The sequence below is a fragment of the Corvus kubaryi genome, unplaced genomic scaffold (assembly GCF_017639235.1).
Source record: "Corvus kubaryi isolate FWS band 111438036 unplaced genomic scaffold, C.kubaryi_AGA036_p1.0 37354, whole genome shotgun sequence".
NCBI lineage: Eukaryota > Metazoa > Chordata > Aves > Passeriformes > Corvidae > Corvus > Corvus kubaryi.
The window spans coordinates 12,216,770-12,244,393 of NW_024581116.1; the positions used below are offsets into that span (position 1 = coordinate 12,216,770).

At 37.6% G+C, this 27,624-nt stretch overlaps 1 protein-coding gene across 4 annotated transcripts in view; it reads right to left on the reverse strand.

The window, feature by feature from the left end:
* GREB1 (growth regulating estrogen receptor binding 1) overlaps window positions 1-27,624 on the reverse strand; it is an 89,166-nt gene that overhangs the window by 21,931 nt on the left and 39,611 nt on the right. For 3 of the 4 annotated variants that reach the window (XM_042032983.1, XM_042032981.1, XM_042032982.1), the window contains 19 exons: window positions 27,336-27,512; window positions 20,553-20,735; window positions 20,117-20,260; window positions 18,714-18,839; window positions 16,720-16,842; window positions 15,720-15,857; window positions 15,358-15,543; window positions 14,467-14,817; window positions 13,654-13,782; window positions 11,985-12,110; window positions 11,330-11,527; window positions 11,059-11,239; window positions 9,331-9,523; window positions 8,609-8,745; window positions 7,148-7,487; window positions 5,486-5,601; window positions 4,631-4,830; window positions 2,742-2,831; window positions 108-688 (listed from right to left, as the gene is read on the reverse strand). In XM_042032983.1, coding sequence (XP_041888917.1) covers window positions 108-688; window positions 2,742-2,831; window positions 4,631-4,830; window positions 5,486-5,601; window positions 7,148-7,487; window positions 8,609-8,745; window positions 9,331-9,523; window positions 11,059-11,239; window positions 11,330-11,527; window positions 11,985-12,110; window positions 13,654-13,782; window positions 14,467-14,817; window positions 15,358-15,543; window positions 15,720-15,857; window positions 16,720-16,842; window positions 18,714-18,839; window positions 20,117-20,260; window positions 20,553-20,735; window positions 27,336-27,512 — 3,719 coding nt within the window. Of the gene's footprint in view, window positions 1-107; window positions 689-2,741; window positions 2,832-4,630; window positions 4,831-5,485; window positions 5,622-7,147; window positions 7,488-8,608; window positions 8,746-9,330; window positions 9,524-11,058; window positions 11,240-11,329; window positions 11,528-11,984; window positions 12,111-13,653; window positions 13,783-14,466; window positions 14,818-15,357; window positions 15,544-15,719; window positions 15,858-16,719; window positions 16,843-18,713; window positions 18,840-20,116; window positions 20,261-20,552; window positions 20,736-27,335; window positions 27,513-27,624 lie in introns of those variants that run through there. The other variant, XM_042032984.1, reaches the window with a different exon arrangement.

Consider the following 27,624-nt stretch of genomic DNA (forward strand, 5'->3'; position numbering starts at 1 on the left):
AAAAACACCCCTTCAAGTATGAATAATAATAACTAAATTTTTTTTCTGAGATTATGATAAAATCAAACAAAATAAATCAATGATAATACCTTGTTCTTTTTACACACCTGTGGTGGCCCACTGAGCAGCAGCCTCCTTGGGTGAAAGGTATCCATTCTGCCCTCATTTCTGTTGTTGTAGTCCATATGGATTGGCTTGGGAACTGTCCATTGGCGGTAGTATAGAGACTGCTCTGTGCACGTCATCATCTTACTCATAAGAGGACGAAAAGAACTTGCCCACATGACAGAATGGTAAGGCAAGAGGGAAGAGGATTTGGGAAGTCCACTGCTGTCTGTAGAAGTAATAATGTCATAAACCAGTTTGGGCAGGAAAACTATGGGAGGCTGTTTTGATGCTTTGGTCATGGAGCATTGAGAAGTCTGTAGGATGAAGGAGTTATGAGTAGGTGCAGAGGAGGAAGAAGAGGAGGAGAAAGGTGAGGAGGATGATGAGGTGATGGAGACTTGGGCACTTTTTATGTTTTGTTTCATATCCATCTGTTCAGTTACTGGTGGCAAGTGTTTGCTGATTGTTGTTTGTGCCCCCTTGTCTACCTTCTGCTTCTGCCTTTCATAGTTGTTTGTAGTTTCTTCCGTGCTGTTGCTTAGGGCCTGGGGAGAAGATGACTCAGTGCAGAATGCTGTAACTAAAACAAAATTTATATTTCAACACAGTGCAAATATCTCTGCTAGTCAAGGCCGCAGTTAAACAAAACACAGCAAATAATCATCTCGATACATCGTCTAGCAAACACTGCAATCTCGCTCCTCTTCTTGCTTTGACCTTCCTCATACAGGAAGCCATAATGGAACTAGTTTGGAGTATTCATTTCAATGCAGAAAGTGGCTTTTAAAGTACTGAAATGCATAGGAAAGATGTCAGTGATTGTCCTATCCTCTGTTTCCTTCATACATTCCTTGCTTAAGGTGTTCACCAGATAATTTAATCACTCAAGACAAATACAAAATTGCTGAAACCATTGTTAAAATGAATTAAAGAAAATAAGTATTTCAAGGCTATTACCCCATCACACTGCACAAGTCTACACAGACTGACATCTAAAAACAGTACTCTGAGTCAGCTCTGCTCTGCCACCCATGTGTGTGTCACTGCAGCACTTAGGCTGATCTAATAAAACCTGGCAGCTATCAAGTCCCTGGTGCTACATAATGCATTAGTGCATTCATACAGCTTTGGGTCAGCTCAGAGAACATATTGAACTCATGAATGTTGGCTGTGAATATGTGATGTAAATACACCTCACAGACAATTGCTGATTTTCTGAAAGCTGTATATTTTTACCCTATATATTTTAACTATAAAGATTTATTGGAAGTTTAATACATGTTAAGTGGTTCTGAGCATCTTTAATGCTTAGTGAAAGAGGACACGCAACTAGTTCACAGTCTTCAAAGTAGACTGAGAACTGCTTGTGGAATCAGACTAGACAAGGTATTAGAAATATCTCCCTAAGACTGACCATAGATTAAACCAGATTTCCTCTCATGGTGAAAACAACTGTCCTGGCTCACAAAAAACCCCCCACATTTTGAACAAACAAAAGTCAGTAATTTCTCTTGATTTCAAGAAATAGTAAGATATCCTCTAACTGTCTATTAATCTAAAGTAGTCAGTAAAAACCATTAGCAATAAATACAAAAGTATCACCAGCACCATGACTGGTGTAACCATGCAAGTAACACCACTGTGACATCCCTCAAAATACCAGTATCCAAGGTCATGGAAAAAAAAAGAAAGGAAAAAGATTTCTTTAACCACAGATAAACTGAGGGCACAGAGCCATGGGCAGGCCACACAGACACTGTAAGAATTATGAGCAGCCCAACTTCAAAGAAGAAAAAACATTTTGAAAATAAAAGTGATGAAGCTTATCCGAAGTTTTCAAGATGTTTTTCCTTTTTGTAACCACCACTGTGCCTGTAGAAATCACAGCCCAATTATGCATGTCACCATGTTGCAAACAACAATAAGATCAAAAAGAATTTACTGTCACTGACAAAAAACCAGTATGTTTTAAAAAGTTTCATGACATTGCAACTTTTAGGAAGTTATGGCACAATTTATATTCCTGACTTTTTTTCAAGTTTCCTCTTAATATTATCTACATTAAAAGCAAATAAAGTTATCAGACAAAAGAGTTGTAGTAGTTCTCAACATTCCCTCATGCTTTCTACGTCAGTGTGCAGATTAAAAAGAAACTGTTTAAAAAGTTATCCACCTCAAAAAGAGCTTCCAAACAGTGTAAAATTAATGAGCGAACATTTTAGAGCAAGACCAAAAAGTTAAAAATACCAATGAGAAGGAGCATGCTTTTTCTTCCCTATATTAAAAAAAAAAATCAGATGTGAAGCATGTTTCTTTTTTCATAAATTGTCATAGCTTCAGTGAACACACACAGCCATCACAGTACTAACCGAGGATTTATACCTCAGTGTCACATAATAAAGAAGCACCTAGTTTATGCACCCCATCACATGATAATTTTTCAAGCAAGAAAATATCCAATTTTCTATATTTCAGAAGTCTAATTCTTACTTTTTTTAGTCATCTAAAGTGATCCCATTAAAATCGGCCTTATCAAAACCTTAGGGATTTATGCCTTTTATTATTTATCTAATAAGCTAAGGTCTCTCTTATGTCCTAAACTTAAATTAACAGAGATGATCTTATGGTCTTACTGGAAGCTTTTGAAGAGAGAGATGAAGATGCAGAGTCATGGGAACATGATCTTTCTCTTTTCATAGGACTTCTCTTTTCTGAAGTAGAACCTGTTTCATGAATGACAGTAAGGGAAAACAAAATCAAAATATAATTTAGGTAAGCCCACAAGTCACAGCTATATTGTCAAAATAAGGAAATGTACACAAGGGTTTGTGTGGGGTTTGTCCTCATCCTGACACTGTTTTCAGCATGGAGAGTATCTGTTCCTACCACACAATATTGGATCAGCCTATTGCACTGAGCTGCAATAGCTTCACAAAAATCAGTGCTGCAACCAGGAGCTGGTAATATCTAGGCCTGTCTCAACCACAGTTTCTCTTCTGACCCATGTCTTACATTCCTCACTAATCCAGTGTCAGGGAAAGCAGCAGGCAACAAGCTCTATTTTTGTCAATATGTTATGAAATTACCTCCCACCCCACACAGCTTTATGGCCAGATTATATCTCAGCTTTTGGTAATGAAAATCCATATTTGGATGGCCATCAAGGACATTCACTTGAGATTCCTAGCCCAGGCTTCTAAGTTAAAATGTTTGTTTCTGTACAATTTTAACATGATAAACTGAGACATAAGCACTGCCATCAGAAAACATAGACTGTAAGTCTATCTTACATAGATAGACTCTCACATAGAATTGGACTCTGGATGATCATACCATACTTCATGGACTAGGAGAGCAGCATTAGACAACTTAGGAGCCCATTTGACTCAGATCACATATAATCTCAGCATACTTCAACTAAATTGACAGAATTACTCATCACAAGAAGTACTCATCACATCTGAAGCAGGCATCTGTTGAACACAGTTTGAATATGACCTCAGGTATTTCATTCCTCTATGAAGAGTACATATTGGATTAAAGAAAGTATTTTTGTTCGGCTTGTTCTGCTATCATTTTCAGTGAGTAAGAACTTCTTAGGTGAACAGTAATTGGCTTTCTTCCTCCTCAAAGTATAGAAAAGGAAATGAAGGCAAGTTGTTTGAGATTTAAATAGTTTACAGGGATAAAAATCCCTTGTTTTCCTCAGGGACAATAGACAGTAAAGAAAAGTGTAAAGAACTAATAAATAAATGATAATGCCCATCAATTATAACTCAAAAAAAACCACCCAAAAAGCAATTGTTCCTGGGTGAAGTATTTTTGTTGGTTTTTTACACATTTGTATGTTCTTAATTGCTTTCTTAAGAAATGATGAATTCACCAACTCTACACTGTCAATTTGAAGTCATGGGCATTTTCAAGGAGAACTCAGAAGTTTCTACGTTGAGAAAGATTTTCTATCCATCCTATTTAACACCTGACAAACTAGAGACTACTCAGCTGCAGTATATACAGTTTCCTTGGAAGGAATCTTTATCACTGACATCACTGTAAGCATAAGTTTGATAGCATCAGTCAGGGACAGTTTAGTTGGAGCTGCCACAGCCCTGAGGGTGGGGATTCACTTGCTGCTTCTCAGACAGCAAATCACACCCTTCCCTGCTGGGCAGGGAGAGTGCAGAGGGTCCTCTGAACAGTGAGTGTCACCGGGTGTTCCTACTCGAGCTCTACTTTGTGGCTGCTAGAATATACAGGGAAAAGGAGGAACACAGGAGGGAGCCAGAAAACAGAGAGAGGTAACAAATGCAGCAGTAAAACTGCAAGAAGTTAAAATGCATCAGCAGCAGCAGTCCCAGGCAGGCAGGGCGAGAGAACACAGGTTCTATGAGATGAAACAGAACTAAGGAGCAGAGCTCACTCAGTAAGACTAAAGTGAGAAACCCTCACCCATACATTTGTGCTTTTGCTAATCATTTTCAATCATTTTACAGCTTCTTTTATTACCAGTAATAAATAATACCTTCTGTAGCTATTTCTTCATCTTCATTGTCAGTACTGCTTAGTTTCTCTGGGTCACTTTCTAACACATCATTCACAACTGCTTTCTCTGTGTGAATTTCTGAGCTCACAAAGTATGCTGCCAAACCAAGTTCCTGCTCCAGGGTTGTCCTTACCAAAGAAGATGAATTTATTAAACGTAGGTCACAGTATCTCAGTGATCTGGAGAGAAACAGGAGGAGCTAGGATGAAAACTTACTGTAATCTACTGCCTTATCTCTTTTAGAAACACAGCCAATGGGGAATTTCAACAACAGACAAGATAAATTACAGTATTTTGTGCTTAATAAGATTACCACCCTGGTGCATACACTTTTCCTACTGCACTGAACATTAGCATCAGCATAAGAAAAAGAATAATCATTTGGATTCTAAACCTAACACACAGAACACGATTCAGTTGAACATACAAAAGCATTTAGTGCTCCAGGGCATCCTGTCTGGCTTCCAGCTGCCATTCCAGAAGGCACTGATCTCTCCACACATCCTGGATTCATCCACACATGCAGATTTCTCAGCTACCCTAAGAAACCTAAGCAGCTATACTTCTTTTTTTAACATACCCATTCTTTCCTCTAAACTGGGATAACTCTCATAATATTTTTGGAGCTATTTACACCTTGCTATAAACAGAAATTTATTATCAATAATATGGAGTTTGTATTTATGATATAAAAATCGCCCCCAAAATGGCAAAGAAATGCCTCGACACTGAAATCTGTTTTCCTCTCACACAAGTAATCACACAGTTAATCTTTAGCTATTTGATAAGCAATGGATAAAAAAATGCCACTGAGAAAAGAGTGAATCTTCTTACCGTGGCAAAGACTCCCCTTGTGGATCCATCCCACTAAATATTAATATGCAAGGCAAACCTTCCAATTCCAAATAGGTCTGTGGCCTCCAATCTACATCTTCAATTTTCTGCCAGATCTGTATAAGGTAGAGAAACCCTGTTGGATATATGTTGGACATATATATATCCATTTGAAATATATCTATATCAAATAAAAAGACAGAAAGACATACTTTTATCACCCATTATAATAATCCACTTGTACACTGGAAGAGAAGCCCCACAGCAGAGCCAAATTCAACACAGATAGATCTCACAGTTCCTAGAGCCTTACAGGCAGCAATCTGCCTGCTGTTAGTCTGAGGACATTGGGACAGTATGTTCCAGCCTGAAAAGGCTCCCAGCTTCCAAGCTGCATAGGCAGCACTGAGACCAGGGTATATGGCAAATATGACACAACAGAGAGTAAAGCTGAGCAGGAGTTTTGGGGGAAAGAAGAGAGTACAGAGACTTCTTGAGACAGATAATATATGGATGTCTGAGTCCAAGGAAGAAAATAATCTAGAAATGAGACTTTTTCACCTTAGAGGAACAGGAGAAAGTTGGAAGTGTTCAACACACAGCACTGTCCCCATTTACAACCCTATGGAGTCTCCCACTCTCCCCATAAGCTATCGGTTTTCCTGGTAACTTCATGAGAAATCTGACAACTCTATCTATTGTTTGACTGTTTTGCATCAGGCTATATTGCTTTACTCACACCAGTCAGTCCTTTTTGCTGTAAGACTGACCTACAGATAAGGAGTATCTATGGTAGGATCAACAGTCCAACAACTTGGCCTCTGACAGCTGTACATGTTCCCCTACTATACATGTCAGACAACATAATCAGGATGTGATTCACAACTAATACTGATTTTTCAGAGTAAGCTATGCCTAATTAATAGCAGAATAAGATCAGCATTAGGCCTGGGATCTCAAATTACTTCACCTAACATGTATACTGAAACAGAATAAACAGTGTACCATATATATCTATTACAACATTCTAGAATGGAAACATCTTTGCTTCGGCAACCAGATAATGGTAATTCTATGAAGAGCAAAGGAGGCTTTTTTTAAACAGGTGACCCATGACTCTGGACTTAAAGGATATATATTAATCCATAAACCAAAACATGGTTCAGAAAGCATAAAATCCTGAGCTGTGAACACCAGGGTGCTTTAGGATCCGTAACTACCATCACTGAGCAGTAGGTAAATCGGTCTTCTTGCCACTTTCTGGTGACAAGAATAATGTAACTCTGAACTGGTCACTGATTAAAATCTCTTTTTTGCATTGTGATGTTTTTGTGAGAAAATTCAGCTAAAACTGAATGTTTTATTTGGCTTTTTAATGTATTTCTCATAGTCTCTTTAGATAAAAGCATTTCAACTGTTTCTGAAGGTTGCTACTGGAAGTCAAGTGCTAACCATATTAGTTAATACTTCATTGACCACAGGCAGGAGAGGAGAGGTGTCACAGGCAGCATACCTGAAACGTAGAAGTCATGTTCCTCATGGCAGTTTTTGTTTTTACTATAAGACTCCACGCTTCAGCTCATGACCATAACTCTCACCAGTAAAGTCTCCCCACCTACCCATCTAATGAAGCTTCCCAGCATATGCCATTCCACAATTTACCTTTAGTTGCTCCACAAAGTGCTTCCCAATTGTGATCCCGGAATTAGGATTTCCCAAGATTATTTCAAAGTTATCTTCAAGGGCTAGTCTTTCCCTTACATTATACAGACGCTCATATGCCACTGCAGCCAGCGGGATACATGGAATTCTCAACACTACCATGAGGCCATGGCCACTAGGACATTGTCTTGAAGAGTTTATTAGATTTTGGGTAATTTCCAGAGTTTCAACTGAGGTGTAGTTCTTCATCTGAGAAAGACCACACACTGCCATCATAGCTGCAGAGTAGTGTTGGATGAGGACAAAAGTCCTTATCACTGCACTGTGTAATCTGGGGAACCTGAAATAAACAGTGAATTAAAGAGTGAAGTTTTAAAGGCTGAAGTAAAAAAGCTATTTTTTACAAAATATAGTAACCTCAGGATTTTCTCCTGTAAAGAATCCTTCATATCACAACAGAATCTCACCAATTGCAATTGTACAGTATTTGCAAGGCATCATTTCACAATCAGAACTGATGTTGTCTCTCCATTTTTCTTAGTAAAGATTTACTAAGCAAGTAGTCCAGTAAGGTTACATCACTTTAGGTTATCCATACCTTACTGCTGTTACAAAATTCATCACAGAATACTAGCTGAGGCACTCAGTAATAACATCAATAAAAATAATATTCTCTTATCAGTAAGAATAGAATTCTTCACTGTGTGTTATTCTTAAGGGGCAGAGAGAGATGGGGTGTTTCCTTGTTTTCTTACTGAAGCCCTGAACTAACTTACTCTTGTGTTCAAGAGGACTGAATATGTAGGCAGCAACCAATAAGCACTCCAACTTCCCAAGCCCAGCTACACCTGTCTCAATTCCCAGTCTATGGAAACGAGATCCATGGATATCCAATAGCTTCCTGTTTTCTGATTTTCACAGAAATGAAAACCAGGTGCACAGTAAAAAGAGTGCTTGCTATGGCTTGCTCAAAAAAATGACTATGGATTGCTCAGAATTTTTTTTTTCTGATTTATGTGTACCTACCACAGTGGTATGTTTAACTTCTCATTGTGTTCCAAGTGCAGTATACACAAACTCTATACATCAAAATCAGCCAGGGTCAGCAAGTGATAATATTGGACAAAAGTAATAACACAGTTAAAATTATGTGATGATGCAATATTAGATTATTATAATATAGAGGTAGTTACAGGTTACAAGAGCACACTGTAAATTGGCCTAAGCAGTGTGCATGCTCATAGTAAAAGACAGCCTTGACTGATGCCACTGCAGGCCCCGTATATATTAAATAGATAGGAGAAAATACGAACAGGTGGTATGCCTTGCATATGTAAATGATGTGTAGGACAGTGAGAACCAAAACAAAAAAACCAAAAAAACTGGGCTTCTAGCTAACAACGCAAGGCCCTAAAAAGGACTTCCTAAGTTTCCCATGTTAAACAAAGGAGGGCCCCATACCTCTTTCCCAAAGCCATGACCATTGCTTCAAAAGAGCTGTCGTACCGAAGCAGTGGAATACTATGGCCAGAGAGGGTGGATTCAATGAATTCTGACAGTCCAAAGTATTTCTTGTTTTCATGGTATAAATCTACACCCTAAAGCAAATGCAGCAATAAAAATAGAAGGGTAAAGTCTATCAATAACTGATCTACAAGTGATTAACTGTTGGTATCTTGATATACATACAATCACATTCTCTAATAAACATACATCTACTCAGACATATTAGAAAAAGAAGAGAAAGAAATAGAATTAGTTTTTTTGAGAGAATGAAAGTTTGACCCAATTTTCCCCATTCCTTTCTCTCTCCCCACATATACATATACACAGACAGACCAGCTCTATGGAATAAATATGCACACATATGATGAAAATCCATGTATGTACATATATTTATGCAGTAATGCACTAGAGACAGAACTGAAGACGATTTCCATTTATGTAGCCCACAGATTTTTAGCAGAGCTACTAAGGTTTATGGGATATATAAAAGGAATAAAGAAAAAAAAGCTCAAAAGGATAAGCAAAGGAAAAATGAACTTGCCACAGACTGAACAAGATGTTATTCAAACTTCATTCTTGTTTACAAAAATCATGGGGACTTCACAGTTTTATCAACTACATAAATGGAAAATAACTTATGAAAAGTTCACAAAAGCACCTCAAAGCATCCATCTTACATTGCTGTATGAAGAAGGCCAGTGGATCTCATTGTAAGGGCTGATATGAGTATGCTGTGTCTGCAGTGCATAGGGGAAGGAAGTCACATGGAGGGTCACAATATTGGGTGCCTCTTTCACCTCCCTGCAGTTCAACAATCTATCAACAAGTCCTGTCGACAGCTCTGTTTGAGGATAAAGACTATGCATGGCACTGCAAAAAAAGAAACCCAAAACTCTCCAAAGTGATCGGCAAAAGGGAACATTTGTGTCAGTGAAATAGCTTAAACCTGCATGTGAAATCAAAGTTAAAGGAACTTAGGACTCTTCTTTTACCCTGAAATTGTTGCACAGAAGGATGGGAAAAGAAATGCAAATTATTTCACTGCAAGTAAAAATTTCTGTGAGCCTGATAAGCTCTCTAGCTAGCAAATTACCAATCCCTTGCAGCTACCAGAGTATGAGAGATAAAGGATGAAAGGAACTTGATGTGACAGTTACCAATAGACACATAGTCCTGTAGTAACTCTGGTCAAATTGTTAGATCATCTTAACAAAACATGATTCTAACCTACAAAAATCAAGCTAGAAAAGTACAGATGGCAAGTCAGTATGACAGAAAAAGAGAGAAAAAGAAAATAGTTATTCTTAGGGCAAATCCCAGTATCACAGAATACTGACAGTCAGTTCCTTGCTCCTGTGCAAAATTTCAGTCCAAATTCATGCTATTTAATTTTTGGCATTTACCTGCCTATGTATCTTTATTAGATATAAAACATAGCTTATTAGGGTTAAGCAGCAATACAGGTACTTCCCTACCACTCAAGGATGTTATATGAATAAATGCCTCAAAGGCTGGGACAGCTGTAAAAGACCATGTAAGTTCCTAAGACAGGGGAGTTGAACAGGAAACCCTCAGGTGCAAAGTTTCATTGAACGTCATCATTCTCAACCAGTGTAAAAGACAAGACCTTCTCACTTCATTCACAAGCAAGATTCCACACTTTTTGGTTTCAGGAACACTACCATGATCCCAAAGTTGGAATATGTTGGTGTTTTTGGAATTCAGAATGTTTTCCAACCTCCCCAAGAGCCTCAGAACCAGACAGCAAAAGCAGCCCCACTTCTCAGCAGGTGGGTTGTTGAGAAGCTATGGAAACAGAGCTCTGTGAGGGAAGCAATGACTTATGCAAGTGAGCTGATGGGGAACTTGGTAAACACCGGACAGAAACTTCTCTCTTTTCCTCAGAACTCTACCTGGCATCACGATGAATCTACAGAAGCTTTCAATTCTTACAAATCAGTGATTTTGGATAGAAAAAAGCTAGAAAATTTCCAGTCAGTAAAAAAAAATAGGCAGCATGGTTGGCCACTCATTGTCTACTCCCTGGGTCAGGGTTTTGCAAGTTTTACAGCCCAGAGGACACTAACAGAGGATGATGAGCTCTGTGTACTTTCACAGGAAGCTTTCCCCTGAACAAATGACAAACAGCCAAAAAAACCAATAGCTGTGGCTGAAAGTAGATAAGAATAGGGATCAAAAAAAGCTGCAATGTTCCACTGCAGCACAATATAATAAGCAGGGTAAGAATAAGTCATGAAGGACCTTAAAATATGCTTATTAAATGCATGGGGAGACAGAGTTAGCAGAAAGATGCAAACAAAGATGAAGGAAGGGATAAATCTGAAATCCTGAGAGATAATCCAGATAATAATAATTTCTCTAAAAACAAGTTACAGCTTTCTTACCTCATTAGATCCCAGTGTGCATGATCATGGATTAGGACAAACAGTGTGTGTGGATTCTGCATAGAGTTCTGTAAAAAGACTTTGAATTTAATTTGGGCTTCTGCATCTAGTTTCATAACATACTGTTCCACTCTCTGCTTTGTAAGATGTTCCTTTTCTAATCCAAGTTCTAATAAAATACCTAAAAGAATGGAACAAGTGTCAGTACTTTTGGACATGAATACATCTAAGAATGTCCTGTAAATCTAAAATAAAGCTAACTAATGAGCACCTGAGTGCCAGAGATGAAACAAAGTCTGTTGATAAGTCACTTCGGAGGGTGGAACACAAATCAAGAAATCAATTTTCTCGAAGGAACCCAAATCAAGATTTTGAGTGCTGGAGTCAGCAATTGAGCAAATATGAGACAGCAATTTCTGAGCCACCGCTAGCTGGAATGGACGAATTTGGTGTCGTTCAATCTCGTAACCTGAAAAAGGCAAAATTCTGTTTAGATACATGCCCAAAGTCTAATCTAATGCAAAATGTTAAGAGTCTGGCAAAGAATGACTGATTTACCCTTTAAGGTATTTTGCTTATTTACAGGAGTTCATTTATGAAAATCCATATAGAATATGCAAAGAAATCTTTCTGTATTTGGACTTTTTGGTCCTATAAGTATCTGAGACCTGAAAGTGAATTTGAACAATAGCATTCTGCTACCACAGAAGTAAGACTTAAAGCTTCAAAAACTGTAATACCCAGTGGAATGAAGCAGAACATTCATCAGTGCAAATTTGAATATCCCAAGACGTGAGTTGTTGCTTGCCTCAGGATCTTTGCCTTCAGGAGCCTAGGACTCTGCCCAGAGGAATCTAACTGTGTACCCAGCACTTGGTCTCCAGTATCCTATTCTGTTACCTCTTTAGAACATCTTCCTTACTTACTTGTACACACGGCTGTTCCAGTTCCGTTCACTGCTGTTGGTTTATTCACTGAAGCAGAAAGTGATGAAGAGATGTGTCCTTGGTTTTCTTGATAAAATTTCTCCAGCAAAAGATCAATGTCACCCTCTATCAAATTGCAGAGAGCCAGGAATAAACATCCATGTTAGTAAGAGCTGCATTTCAAACTGACTTTGTTTTGTAGATCTTTAAAACTTTTTATGTGTTTGCTAGCTATCCTGCCCTTGGCTTATTGATTGTTCTATACAGGAACCTTCTTGTTATTTTCTATTTTTAGAAATCTTTTTTTACAGAATATCACTAATAAAATGAAGACCAGACCAGGGAATGATAAACCATCTCTGCAGACCAGCTAGGACATTTATGGAATGTGGTAGAAAACTAGCCTCAAGGCCCTGATGCAAACCAGCAACAACAAAGACATAAAACTGACTTAGTTTATGTTCAGACCATGGATCCATACTGTTCACTAACGAGGATTACAAGAAAGTTGAGAAAAATCTGATAAATTTTTTTAAAACTCTAACATTTTTGAGAGACAGAAAAATAATTTCTAATACAGCCAAAAGAAAAACGTGAGTTTTGTAGCTATACACAATGCTGAAGCAAGCAAGGTATACTTTACTAAAGTATTGCGTATCTGCAAACAGATCCATTTCTATAGAGCATGGGCCCTACTTACAGATGAAAGCTATGCAGAGAGTACAATATGCCAGACCCAGGCATTAGTATTTTCTCAGCACTTGAAAAGATGTTTGAGCATGTCTGCAGTGAGCTCAGAAAGCCAGGGCCTGCCCTGTGAAGTGCAGTCCAGTGGATATAGGTGGCAGCTATTTTTAGGATGCTCATTTACTTGTTCTGCTCAAACAATAGCAACAGCAGAGAACTCTATGATTCTCTATGGTTCTCTTTAATTTTGAGAACTGTGCTTTGAAGATACTAAGATAAACACTACATAACTACAAGGTGATTTAAGGAAATTGAGATTCCCTTAAGCTACCGCTCAAAATATCATGACACAGAGAGCTTCTTGTGATCTATTTACCAACATGATGCGAATGGCAAAGAAGACTGTGACATCCCATTAACAGTGACAAATATGCTGCATTTGTCCTAGTTGTGAGATACAGTTTAACTTTCCATGTGGCTTGATCTATCCCCAGATAATCCTGCCAGTAGTAATCCTCAGTACACTCAGTTACAAAACGATCCAGTAATTGTGTCCCTCTGCAATTTTCCTCTCTGTCCCAGGCATCACAATCAAGTTCAAAGTGGGGTAAGTAGAAGGGGAAAATCCTACCTTTCATAAAATAGCTCTGATCTATCCTGCTCTAAATGAATTCTGTACTCACGGCAAAAGAATTTATACATTCATATGGATATGGACTTATATAACATAAGGATGGATTTCCATAGCTAAGAACAATATGCTCAGCTATTTGCTGGCCTATTTTTATGAAACCAATGGATTTTAGAAACTGACACGTTTAGGAGGAATCTCAATTCAAGTGTACTTTCACAACTCTGTCCTGCATTTTTCATATATTTCTTAGAGTGTCTTGCTTCTGGAAAGGAAATGAGCACGACTATTTTCTCAGACTTAAAAGTTTCAGGGATTTAGAAACATGCCTCTTTACAACCTGTTAGGTACCTGGGCAGAGTGTGCTAAAGAAGGACCCCAGAGTTTCCACCTTCCCTGTGACCAGCTGATAGTTAACTTCTTTTTGGTAGTCTGAAGGACTGAGCATGCTCTCAGACAGAACTCTTGCCTGATACTTTCCTAAAAGATAAAAAAAGAGGAATTTTGAAAACGCTTTAAACTAAAGTTAAAAATGTTCTAAGGCATAACAAAAATACTTTACAACTAAATAAATACCACACATACAGAAATGGCAGAGATGAGTCTTTTATGTCTTTGACACATATATGCACCATGTAAAACAGATTCATGTTTTGTAATTCTTTGTATTTCATTCCCAGTTTGGAAAATATTTGTTGATACAGTATATAAAAAGACCATATAATATTGAAAGGAATTGCCAATTATCTTACAATCATAATGAATCTTTGAACGGCCATCCAGATAATTTATTTAATTGTGAGCATAACCCTCAACAGGTTGTTGAAGGGAATGACATTGAAAGATCATCTTTTAGAAGCTAATGAAAGGTTCTCTGCAGTAATGTCCCAGTTGCACAGAGGAGGAGAGCTTTATGCACTGTGTGTGCTGTAACTCACTATTTGTAGCCTTGTCGGCTGAGAGGCTTTGGTGAGAAAATGGGCAACGCAGGCAGAATGTGGTTTGCTGGGGAGAGACCCAGTGGTGCAGTGTCAGCTTGGGTTCACCAAACCCAATCATTACTAGTTGCTCTGCTTTGTGAGGCAATTTACTGGAATTCCAACCAAATCCCTCACAGCATTGAATTACTCTGGTTTGCATAGAGATACATTCTTGGGTTATTACCTGTTATCACAATGCAGGAATCAATGGCTCGGTTTCTACTGGCACATATGATCACCACATAGTTTGTCTTTACTAATTTTCCTTCAATGAGTAGCTTAAACATTTCTGAAAGCCCTTCTGCCAGGGAGTAGCTGCACTCAATGATATGGACACTGTCATTACAGGAGCTGGCTGCCAGCCCCGCCAGCCAGGGCAGCTGGGCTGAAGTCACCGGGGTGATCTGGCTGGGCACCTGGGGAAAGGCCTGGGGAACAGCCTGCTGGTACTGACGGATTTCAGACAGGTGTGATTCCCGCCAGGAACGCATGAATATTTGCTCCAAATCCTCAATCAAAGGGACCTGGTCTGCAGCTAAAAAAAAATAAGAGGGAAATATTATGAAACAATTTAAAAAACTGTTGAGTTAAAAGCATGTATTTTTTAAACTATGCTTCAGATTTCTGCATGCATGACTCTACTGCCTATAGCAGACGTAAAGCAAACTTTTCATTTTGAAATGCCTTTGTGATACTCATACAAAGCTGCCCTAATTTGAACCTGAGTACCAGTAATTAGAAATGTTTAAGAGGTTGAGTGCTGCCTGTCTCAGCATAATGCTACTTCTAAACCACAGATTGTCTGCAAGAACAGTGAATGACAGCTCTTTTCCTTTAATTTTCATCGCTGAGGTCCCAGATGATAGCAGAAAATAAACCTTGTATGTTTATAATTCAATCTCTCTGGCCTTCAAAACCTAGTTATTTCATTTTTTTCCATAATCATGAATGAAATAGTTTAATATCACATTATCAAAGACTCATATTTAGTACTGTCCTGCCCTAATATTCTCTTTCTCATTTGCCTGCATGTAATATATTCAACGTAGTCTCTCTGGATGTAGAACAATCTTACCTAGTTGAACAAGGTAGTAAACAGTCAGTAAGAGCTGCATTTCCTCAGAAATAGGCTGTATTGTAGATGCACCGTATTGTTCATATGCTCTAGATAAAGACTGTGAATTTCTGTAACAGGTGTACAACAAAGGACTCACTATCACATCATTAATGTTCCCACAAAGATATGGGAAGTTTCCATGACCTACAAAATAAATGTATGTAAACATCACATTAATTTAGTCATTTTCCATATACGCATTAAACAGTTTTAATAGTCAACCTCTTAAAATGGATAGTGTTAGCAGTGTTTAGAGGTAGAATATATCTTTACATCTCTTGGAAAAAAAAGAGGCCTTGTTGTGGGGTTGGGGGGTTTACCTTTAAAAATAACTGGTTTTGCTTTACAGATTTTCAGCAAGTTGTCCGGAACTGAGACTGGTTCTCCTGAGCCTACCATTGGAGAGGAGGCTGGTCCCACCAAAGCAGAATGTGGTACAGATGACAGGCTTCCTCCATCTAAGATTTTAGACATATTATTACTGGAGTCAGGTCTAGTAATGATTTCCTCAAAGAAAAGTTATTCGGCGTCTTCTCATACCCGCATTTGCTATCAGTATTAACTGCTTTTTATGGCTCCATCACACAGCTCTTGACCTGTTACTACAACCCACACTATTATGCTAACAGTCTTGGAGGACTAATTATGTCACTGCAACATTGGACATCCCACATGCATCTAAAGATTTTGAAATGTTTATAAACAAACAGTTCCAGGTATGAATGCAAGAATACAGACTCTTATGTGATATCAATGCACATGTAGTTATGATTTGTGAGTTCTGGGTGATACATTTCGTTTCATTCATTAGAATGTTTTCATTGCTATAAGAAGAAAGAAAAATGTAAGATTCAGTGTTTGCTCAGCCATAGCTTCTTTATGGTAATTTTAATGTAAACAATAGTACATTAAAAGAAAATATTTTGGAGGAACTGTATTTATTTCACTGCATGTCACTCCTGTCTGTCTCTAGACTATAAAATCCAAGTGCCAAGAACATTATGACAAATGATTGAAACAATGGATGGTACTGTTATTATGGACCTGAGTTATGATACTAATCTTAATATTCCAAAGGTGTTTTGGTGTCTAAAGATGGACCCAGGCATCTGTTGGGATTTGTTAATGACTTGATGACTCGAACCTAAGGAGAGTTAGGCTCAGAGCCTCAAAAAGCATCTAGGAAATAAAGCATCTAGGTGAGCACAGAGAAATCCCTCACATGAATCTGCATGTGTCTTTAAAATAATACTTCCTTCCCCCCTATAATTTTCATGTTCTAATGAAACAAACAAAATCATTACCTTGGGTATAGCTTACCATTTTTAATTCTGTTTGGAGCCTGTGGATTGAGCTGCAAGTTCCAAGTTTCAGTGGACGATGGAGATTCTGGTGACCAACCTTTATGGCGCTTTTTTGGAGGGCCTGAATTTGTTAATGTGCCTGAATAAGAATAATGTTCCAGAGAAATATCAGAATAAAATTTATTCAGGTTTGTGCATGGTAATTCAGTATGTTTTGACAGACTGAATGTATTCATCAGTATGGTAGTAGAAAAGGTCAAGTCTATGAATATAATAATTTTGTGTGGTTTATTTTACTTTGTTGTGTCCTGCTTAAATTATTGGGAAATTTTTGATGCAGAGAACTCTTAATTATCTACGTAAACTTCACTTATCTAACACCAATGCTTTCTCTCTACTAAGAATAATACAGTAAGTAATGAGACATAATAAGAATCCTTTACAGTATAAATATTTTGAAGTCAACACTGTGAGCATTTTGCTCCTTTTATTTCTGAACACATGACACAGTGTTACATGGAACTTACTGAAAAATAATATTGCTGAGGGTTTCTTTTCAAAAATTTCCCCATTTACAGGATTTTTGCCACTTCTTGCTGATTCCGTCTTTGGTTTTATGTTTTTCCATATTAACTCCTATCAAACTACCGCTACACCTTCCTCCTACCCATGTATAGCTTCAACATTTTCTTCTGTAAAAACAACTTTCTTACGGTTTTTTCAGGAGCTCCTGATGACTAATTTCTTTAAATTTTTTTCATCATTTTCTTGAGTCTTCTTGTGCACTCCTGCAAACTCCTAGGAAGATGAGCTTCCACTAACATCAAGTATTTCTAATTATTGAGAGTCAACGGTCCTCCTGGAATTGCTCAGAAACTTGCAGGATTGAGCTATTTCTGTTTCTGGACATGACTACACAGAGGTCGTAATACTGCTTAACCCTGTCAAGGTGATATCTCCAGGTGAAAAGTCCCACATAAATTTCGAAACAAAATAAGAATTTTATATAAAAAGGTGTGGGTTTAATTTTGAAAAATTCATTAAAATTAAAGATAAACCCGAGGTCTTCAGATCTAGAAGGAGATTGTTCACTTGCAGACCCTCACACACGGGGGTTTCCAATGACTTTGTCCCTTACCCTTTTACCACGCGAGGGCAGACTTTGGCCATTTGTGCTGCTCATCCTTCCACTTGGTTTCCTGGCATAACGTTGTGACAAAGTCACAAGATACTTAGAGCAACACAAAGGACTTTTTTATTTGACAGTGCTGTGCTCTTTTCTGCAGATATGTTGATATGTGAAATTAATCCTTCTGAAATGAATTAGCAATAATGTGCTGCTGCATGAAAAAAAGAGATTAAGAGCCTGAATGGGCAGAGAAGGTGTATTTGTCTGTGATGCCAGCAGGGAAACTTGGGAAGACTTATCCTAAAACCGAGCTACAGTTTGTTGCTAGCCATAGTGAAAACTAATTTTCTTCCTTAAACAAACCAGTGACACAGTCTGTGACAGAAAACAATTAACAAAAATCATTATAATAATGCTATAGCGAGGGCAGTTTCTTGAATTTGGAGCCAGTTGACAAAGTCTATTTCTCCATCTCAAGGTGACCTGCAACACAGGAATCATCCTATGAGTTATTCCTTATAAATATTTCTTAATTCCCTTCACAAAATCTGTTTGGGAAATTGATGCAAACTGACACATTCTTTAAGAACCTGGATTCAGAATCTGGCCTGTATCTCTATTAAATAAATGAACTGTAAATATAAGGAAAAACATCTAGTTAATATGAACTATAACAAAACTGTGGCTGAAAACATATAAAGAATTTTTTTCCCCTGGAAATTAACACAGAAAACAGTACTGTAGTCAGAAAAGACTTGGAAGAAATTTGTAATTTCTATTCAGTCAGGAAATTACAAACATTATATAATTTGTTCAATGGTTCTATTATACTAATGGAATACAGAGTTTAGGGTTATTAAACAACAAATCCATACAAATACCTAACACCGAAGGTCTTGTCAGAGCAGACAGGTTATTTTTCATCAATTGTTGTTTAGGTGACTCCTTGCCATTATAAACTGCTGAGCTGAATGCTGCTGTTGAAGGGATGTGATCTGTGGCTGCAGCTGGCAAGAAAAAAAACCCAAAGTATTTACATTAAACATTTCTAGGTCGAGAGCCTCAGCTGATATAACAAACCAATCATTTCATCATTTCATTTAATAGAGCCATCAGGATCTGCTCAAGAGTGAATAAAATGCTGAATAAAACAAACTACTTCTGACCTCCTACTCCCAATTAAGTGCCTGGGCAAAATCTGATTCTTCAATTAAATGCATATGCCAGAAGCTGTAGCTTCTTTGCATGACCCTGGCTCTTACATAAAGTTTACTCAAGAACCAGCCAAAAGAGAGAGGTTGTTTAAAATTTACTAAGCCTCCATCCCAATCTTTCTCTTTCTAAGATTTTTTAAACTATACTGCATTTTAAAAAGCCAAAAAATGGAGGTGTTCTCAAGCCTAATATACTTGTAATTAATGTAGCTTTTTTGTAACATCTGGGGGCGAAAAAAAAAAAGGCAATCTGCTATTATAAAGAGATTGATGATTTGCTCTGGAAGTGCACCAGTATTCCAGATCACGACTATTTAACAGGCTTCTATCTTACACAGAGAACAGAATATAACCACCAACAGATGTGCTTCAGCTCTCCTCTGTAAAAACTCAGGAAAAACCTGTAATAGTCACAAGACACTAAAGAGCTGTTTTCATTATAAAGAAGCTCAGAGAGATCACTCTAGCCTCTATCATTTATCACCTTTCATTTATGTCAAGTTAATGGAAAAGTAAAGGTCTCAGAAAGAATTTTTAATGCGAAGAAAGTTACAGATACCAATTGTTTGGTTTTTAATTTTAAAGTCACTTTTCTCAGCAGAAAAATTCACAAGCTTTTAAACTGATGCCCATATAATATCTGTATTGAATAGGATTCTGGTCATAGCATAAAATAGACTGGATCAGACGAAAAAGCTAAAATTACACTGGATGCTGTAACAGTTGTCATCTGTGACCAGACAAGCGACAGCTGGAAAGACACTTTAGAAATAAGGGCTTTTTAAAACATTTTGGTTTGGTTTAGCTGTGAGCAAGCTGCAGAACACCTGTTTACTATTTGTTAACCTTTTATACATAAACCTGACAGGAGAGAAGGGACAGCAAGAAGCCTTCAAAGTATAATTCTTTCTTTATTTGTAATAGATCTCTAATTCTATTCAACTTGTTTTATTAGGCAGTGTGCCTACTTGTTTGTTTGCCTTTGCTTTCACATGAGTACACCCAAATACACAAGAACAGAGGAGTTAAGTGGAAGTGCAACCCTGGCGTGTTTTCCTTCTAAGCAGTACCTGTTTGCTGAGTCCCAGCCGGAGCACTGGGATTTGCAGCTGGGAGCGGCTCACTGGAGGTGCTTCCTGAGAGGCCCGAACTCTCTGGCAGTTGGAACAAGGTGCTTGAGCAGGTACTGGTTGAAGACTGACGGCCTCTGAACTCTTAACAAAAAAAAAAAAAAAAAAAAAAAAAAGAAGCTTCTTTATCTTTCTGATAATTTCACACATTAATTCTTAGAGGCTACAGCACTTGAATGAAGGAACCAATGTCTTCAGACAGGCCAGGCTTATATTAGGTCAGACAATGGCTTTTTACAGCTGCTCTAGCAGTCACCTGGCTTTAAAGAGTCTTTCAAATGATCTCATTCAGGCTTTACACAGACGCCAGCCCTCATGATAGCTAAGCTTGGATGATAAAAACCAGAGCTCAAGGAAGACAGCTTCATTATCTTACCTGCCCCTTTCCAGCAGATTACAGATCCTTTGGTCAGAGCTCCCTGTGCATTCCTGACCAGATAATACTTCAAGTGTTTCTGTTTCTTGGGCTGAGTGGTCAGTTTAAGATTAATGTGATTTGAGAATTCTGTAAAGTAGCAGAAACCCTTCTTGCCACAGCCAACACAATTGCCAGAGAAGCCTGATAAAATAAACAATACACATAATCCAATGAGATAGGTGGGTCACTATTAATAACATTCAAACATGACTCTTTCCAGAGGAAAGACTGTATTTATTTATGTTTGAGGTTTTTGGTTTGTTTTTCTTTTCTCACAGAGTGAGATTTCTATTAACGCTTTCCTTAAAAAAGGTATTTTCACTTTGTGCAAAAAACATATTGCACTTTGGAAAACAGACTGTAAAAACATAGCCCCACGTTTAAAAAACAAATAAAATGGGCCATATTTTCCATTTTCTCCTACCAGAAAAAGGTCACAATTCCTATTTATTACCTACCAGTGAAAAGTTTCTGGTTGAAGAGCACTGAGTCAATTGCTTAACCCCAGCCATATTCAGCACCACAGCATGTACATGCTTCATTTCTCTTTCAATTTTCATTGAAATATCATTCAATTTCATTGAATTCCATTTCACCCAATTCAATGAAACATGCAATTAAGTCTCAAGAAATTAAGTATATTTAACCTACTATATTTAAATAGATCTGAACATATTTAAGTATCAAGTGCCTCCTATAGATGCTATTTTAGACAGGAAAAAGTACTAAGCCATTCCTGAGCTATTAATTTAAAATAGCTTTGTCAAATTATGGCTAGACTCTGTCAGCACTTCACAGCAGTTGAAACTATTTATGATTACAGGAACAAAGTGTCTGCAACTCTATAGACACAACAGAGACATAGTCCTTCCCTGTAAAGCTTTTTGTACTCAGGCTTGATGGGGCATTTCCAGGGATACTGCCATTTCCTCTCATTCTGAGATACACAGCTTGTGCCTCAACAAGGGGCTCATGGTGCTGATGTCATTATCATCGTAAATAAAGGGCACTGCTCACACAGCTGCCTTAAGATTCTTCTTTTTTTTGTCCATTCTACAGAGTATTTCCTAAGACATTTTCATCTTCCATCAGACTAATGCAACTGTCTGAAAATATTTATGATCTACAAAGAAATCCTGTACAGGGGAATTAAAAGATAATTTTGCCCTTGGAAATTTTCTCTCTGTTCCCTACACATGACCTGAAGTATGATGCTTTCTTTCATTTTAATCATATGTAATGAACATTTTTATGTGTAATAACAGGAATTGAAATGAAAAGAGTATATTCAGTGAATTGAAACATGGCAAAAATAAAGGAAATGTATTTCACATAACGTGGACAATGACATTGAAAAGAAAAAATTGGAATAAAGGATCAATAATATTGTAAATGAAATTAAGATCCACTTAGGAAAATTCTTTCAATCACATATCTCAAACAAATTATACTTAAAAACTAATGGCCAATATTTTTTTCTTTCTGTAAAGTACAAGCACTGAAACATAATGCTCGGTAAACACTTGTTGCTTGGTTTTCAACCTAAGCACTTTAGTTAGTTTTCAAAAGGTTCAGAAGAATTTATTAAAAACTAAAGTTGATGTGGATTTTGGTCTGGTATCCATGGGAACAAGGGGCGAACAACCATTGAAAGCTGCCTATTATCTCTCTGATCCTAGTCAGTAGGATGATAAAAGTCATTATGACTCATAAAATTAGGACAAGTCATGACTCTGCAGAATATATCTGCAGACTGTTATATCAGTCAGCACAAAAGCATCTGTCTAACATCACAGAGCCTTGAGTAGCTGCAATAAAAGCAACAACAAAAGGAAACAATTAGAACGGATGTGGCAAAAGCTGTAGAGTTTGCATGCATTTTATGCTGATTAAGAAATCATGAAAAATGCTTTTGCTAGTAAATGAAAACTTCTCATATATTTGGCAGCACACAGAGCATCACAAGAGTAGCACTGCAATTTTTGCCTGGTTGCCACTCACAAGACCACACCTGTTTTCAAATTTCCTCTTTCTTTTTTCCAAATGTACACTTTTTAGGTTTTATCATTTTTCTGGGAGTGTCTGGCAACTTGACAAAGCCAAATGCTGAAGTATTTGTTAAATCCAAGTTGGACAGTGGACATGAAAACTTATCATTTGGACTCCAGATTTTCAGATCACTTTTATAAATTTACTTTTGTAAATTACATCTGTCCATTTAGCAATAACTTCTACCTGAAGAGACCTTTTGCCCCAATCACCTATTTTTAACTCTGTGGCGTCTACTGGAAAATTAGTTTACACCCTATATAGCATACAGGTGAGGCATAGTAAGGATTAAACAGATCTAAATTGTCCACTTGTTTTGAAAAGCCCTTGGATGACATTTTATAAGTTTATTTTTCAATTTTCCTTTAAGTCAAATTATCATCTTTCACCTCAAGTTGCTCCAGCCTCTCTGAGACCCGGTGCTTTCTTGGAAGCTGCCAACACCCTTTTCCATCCCATTCCCTCTGACTGACACTCTTTGGTGACAGCCATTGCTTCATTAATGCAGTTCGGCCCTGACACCACAGATAGAACACAGCATGCTCATAGTTCCAGCGCAATAAAATGCTCTTCGGTCATTTCTCATTGCAGGGGTCTGCCACCCCTGCTCAGAGCACTTTATGTGGCAGATTGAGTAAAACTGAGAACCCAAACGTTTCATCATCCTCCTCTGAAGGCCCTGTTCATGCCACGGCCCAAGGCAGCAGCTGATAGAGGGGACAGCTTGTTTCATAAACAAGCTGCATTAAATATTCTTCCATACATTATAGAGAGGACAAAGGTTAGGGGAGTTGGGGCAGCCATAAGGTGACTCAATATATCTATGTCATGGGATTGATTTCACAAGAGAATTAGAAATCAATGCCTGGAGTTTAGGGGCTAAAAGCCTTTCACCTTTAGGGTCACTGGTTCATATCCAGCTCAGTTCAGTTGTGACTGAAGGCTGTTCCCCTCTGAAGATTGTTTAATCAGAAGATGTTTGTATCTGTGATTTATCATATGCATTTGCTTGAATTTGCTCACATCACAATGATCAATTGTCCATAATTTAAAAAGCTATTCCACAGCAGGGACCTTGTGCTCTGAAGAAGGACCTTGGACCAAAAGGTTATGAAATCTGACCTACCTTCTCACTGATAAAATGGTTCCTTTGGATCAACAGTGAGCTTGTGGTAGGGATAAAGAGAGTACTTCAGAGTGGAAGGTCATGCACTCAATATTTCATAATCAAATCTCTCATAAACTAGCAGAAAATTTTTTTCTTGTTTCTCTTTTAAATGTGTAACAGGCTTTTAATTAACATTAATATTTTGGTGGAAAGTTGGCAGCTTGCTTAAACAAAGAATGCTTATATTTTCAACTTTTCACCACAAGTATTTCCTCTTTTCAGTTCTACTCACAGGAAAAGGCACACAAACACTGACAATGCCCCATGGCTTTCCCACCTACTCAGTACCACTCCATTTGAAGACTGAAGTCCTAAGTTTAAAAAATGAATAAAATAAATATGGTCAAGTTGGAGAGCTCCATTGTACAGCAACTCAGTACCGTTACAAAAGCCCAACAGATCATTGCATATTTATAAGAAGCAGCCACAGTATTTTATACTACAATGTTTTCATCTTACATACAGCTTGCAATGCAAGCAAACTAATCTTTTCCTCTGTCATTCTGACCTCAGGGACCCACTAGAAAAAAAAAGGATTTCTTGTTCCCCACTAGGAAAGTAGGCAGCTCTTTGGTCTTTTGGAAAATGATGGGTGAATAGCTGCTTTGTTTATCATGAGAGACTCTCCTGAAGAGTGAGGACTAGAAAAAAAAACAAAACAAGAAGAGAAAAAAAACCTTAGGAAAGGTTCATGTTAGCTGCTTTAATTAGGAAACAATAAATGTCTCACTATCACAGATCACTTCCTCCATCTAAGCATTCCTTTAGGTTGCATAAAACCCAATAAACAGCTTCCTAAAGGCAAAAAGCTGAATCTGTTTTGCAAAGCAGTTAAACCTGTGATCAAACATGATTAACAGAATCATATGAGGAACAAGCCTAGAGACAGAAAACGTTTTGCTTGTCAAAAATATAGTCTTTTCCAGAAACTATTGAGGTTTCCTTCCTATGGAATAATACATCAATTGTAAAAACAAAGAAACCAAACAACCTCCAACAGAAATTACTTTCAAATCACAAGCACATCTGCCTTGATGGTGGGACAACTTAGTAGCATAATCAATAAAATGGCTCATGCCCCAGAGGCATATAAACAGCCCCTAATGGGAACAAGATCATAAGTTAAAACCTGGCCCTGAAACTACTGAGATATTTCCTGCTTTCTTCTGGTCTTTTTGTACAATCCACAGGTATCATCAAAAACACATGCAGCAGACCATAAGAAGTCAGGAAACTATTGGGTGAGTAATGAGTGTCTTCTCTCATCAAATCAAACTGTTTTGAAAAAAATCTACAGTACTGGGTAACAGCTGCCTTACAAAAATACAGTATATTAGAAAAAGCATGAAATTAGGCGAAAAACCAGTGGGGTTGAAGGGTCACAAATGATGTGTCTGTATCACCAGTAAGCCTTACCAAAAGTGTGGGATATACTCTGACTCATGACAGCTAATTTCAATTCAGAATTAATCCAATTCTATTTCCCTCTAAACTTACAAAGGCTTGAAGGGACCACTTTCCATGCTGTTTCAAAAGGCCAACATGTTTGACGGAGCAGTGCCTAAACTCAGAATACCAAAAATAAGGCTTCTATGCTGTCTTGAAAAGCAAGACACTAAATAGTTTCCTTTCTTCATACGACATGTTTTCAATTTAAATCTACCACCAGAGAGAGGACACTGTGCTACATTAATAGATTAAAGTGAAAATGGTTCTCTCTTTTATCCCACAATGTGTCTGAAACCACGAGACTACTCCTGTCTGCTTCTAAGTTTACTTCCCCTGATTCGATTTGCACTGGTGTATGAAAACCTGAATCAAACAATCATTTCTATCTACAGTATGATCTATTGTACAAATAGTATGCTATCCTCATGTTAGTAAGATACATAATTTTTTTCATTAGATAGGGGACCAGGAACATTCTTTTATGTCCAGCATCCAGATGAAGACTTTGGATCTTAAAGTATACAAGTTCTTTTCCATTTAAGCTTGTTGTAGAATACATAAAAGTTATACTACGGAGTTTCTAGAATTCTCTCCAAAAGAATGTGGTTCACTGGGGGTTGAAGTGTATAACAACAGTCAAAAATAAGCATTTAAATGGTTTCAGGAAACTAAAATGTATTAAAAAAGCAAACTGAGGATGCAAGTAGCATAAAACCCTCCCAATTATGTTCCTGTTCTTGTTTAGCATGCAATTAACAAATACACGACTTCCTCTCTGCTAACAGCCTAAGGAGCCTAAGCTGTTAATAGTGCTAGGACTGAATGACTGGAGTGGTACAACATCCCTGTCTTTATCTTTAAAATGACAACACGTGGGTGATTTACACCACTCCTAATTCTTTTACAATCACTGGTCAAATGCACTGTGACCAATACAACTCTACAAGATCACATAGGAAAAGAAATTACTGTACATAGAATCACATTATGCACCTTCACACTCCACTGTCAGCCCAAATGCCTTGAAGAGTTGCTCAAACTGAGATAACAACCGAGTTCATGTCATACCCCATCTTTCACATGTTTGTGAAAGAAACATCTTAAAAGTCTTGGTAAATATTTCCTTTTGCTATTCAAAGCTCAGACTGGTGCACAAATATAAGATGCATCATTTTTTTGGTTAACTATGAAAACAATATGTACGAACCTGAGAGTGTCTGATTGCAAACTGAGTTCCCCCTCCAATCATGCACCGCCTTTCCCAATATAAAAGCTATTCCATTTTAATAACATTAATATTCAGTTAATTAATTCACATGGCTGCAGATCTTCCCCATTTGGCTTGATTTGGATGATGTTAATGGCAATCAGAAAGACTAATAAAAATAGATAGAAGGACCTATTTTTATGTTGGAAGTTAAACTTTTAAGTAGATTAAATGCAATAAATTGAAGTATCCTCCTAACAATATTTTTCAAACACGCAGTATTAACTGATTCCACATATAGGAAAAATTTCAACTTATAATCACTCATATTTATTTATATTGTGATGATAGCAAAAAGCCATAGGTTAGAATCCAGAACCCAGGCTATTGTTGAAACACAGTGGAGAATATTATCCCTATCTCAAAGAGGTAAACTGAAATGGTCATCTTTTTTTTGTAGTCCAAACTATCATTAAACTGTTTACATATATACAAGAGCCTGAAATTTCCACTTGAAAGCCCTACAGTCTGTACACATCTGTATTGGGAAAGCTAAATTAGAGACAGGCAGCAGTTCAACCAGTCCAGTTACCAGATGTGCAGGTCCAGCAACTAGGACATGAACCAGCCAAATAATGACTTCAGCCTTGGACTAATGGACAGAAAGTGATGAAGCATCTCTAATGAAGTGGCTCACTCTGCATTTTTCCAAAGCAAACACAGCCAGCTCTGAGTTGTTATCTTCTTGTGCATCACCTGTGAGCATTACTGTAAATGTGGAATAGAAACAAGATCTGCTGAACTCAAAAAACAATTAGCTATTAATTGAAGCCACAGAAGAATCCACTTACTGCAATCAGACACTTACCTAACAGGGCATTGCGTCCATTATCATCTGGCAGGAATCTTTTATCCACGGCACACACTAACAGGTGATCAGGTAAATTTGGTGACTTTGCACCAACAAGTAGAAATCCTGATGGCACCTCAATATGATCATTGGAAATTGAAACCAGTCTCAAATCTTTACCAGCCTGGCAGAAACCTAGAAAAAAATCAATTCAACTTATTTTAAGTTGACAAGGTGTTTTTGTTTCCTGCTCACAATTGTCTTCATTAAAGGACTTCCTATCTTTTTAATGAAAAACAAAGTCTTA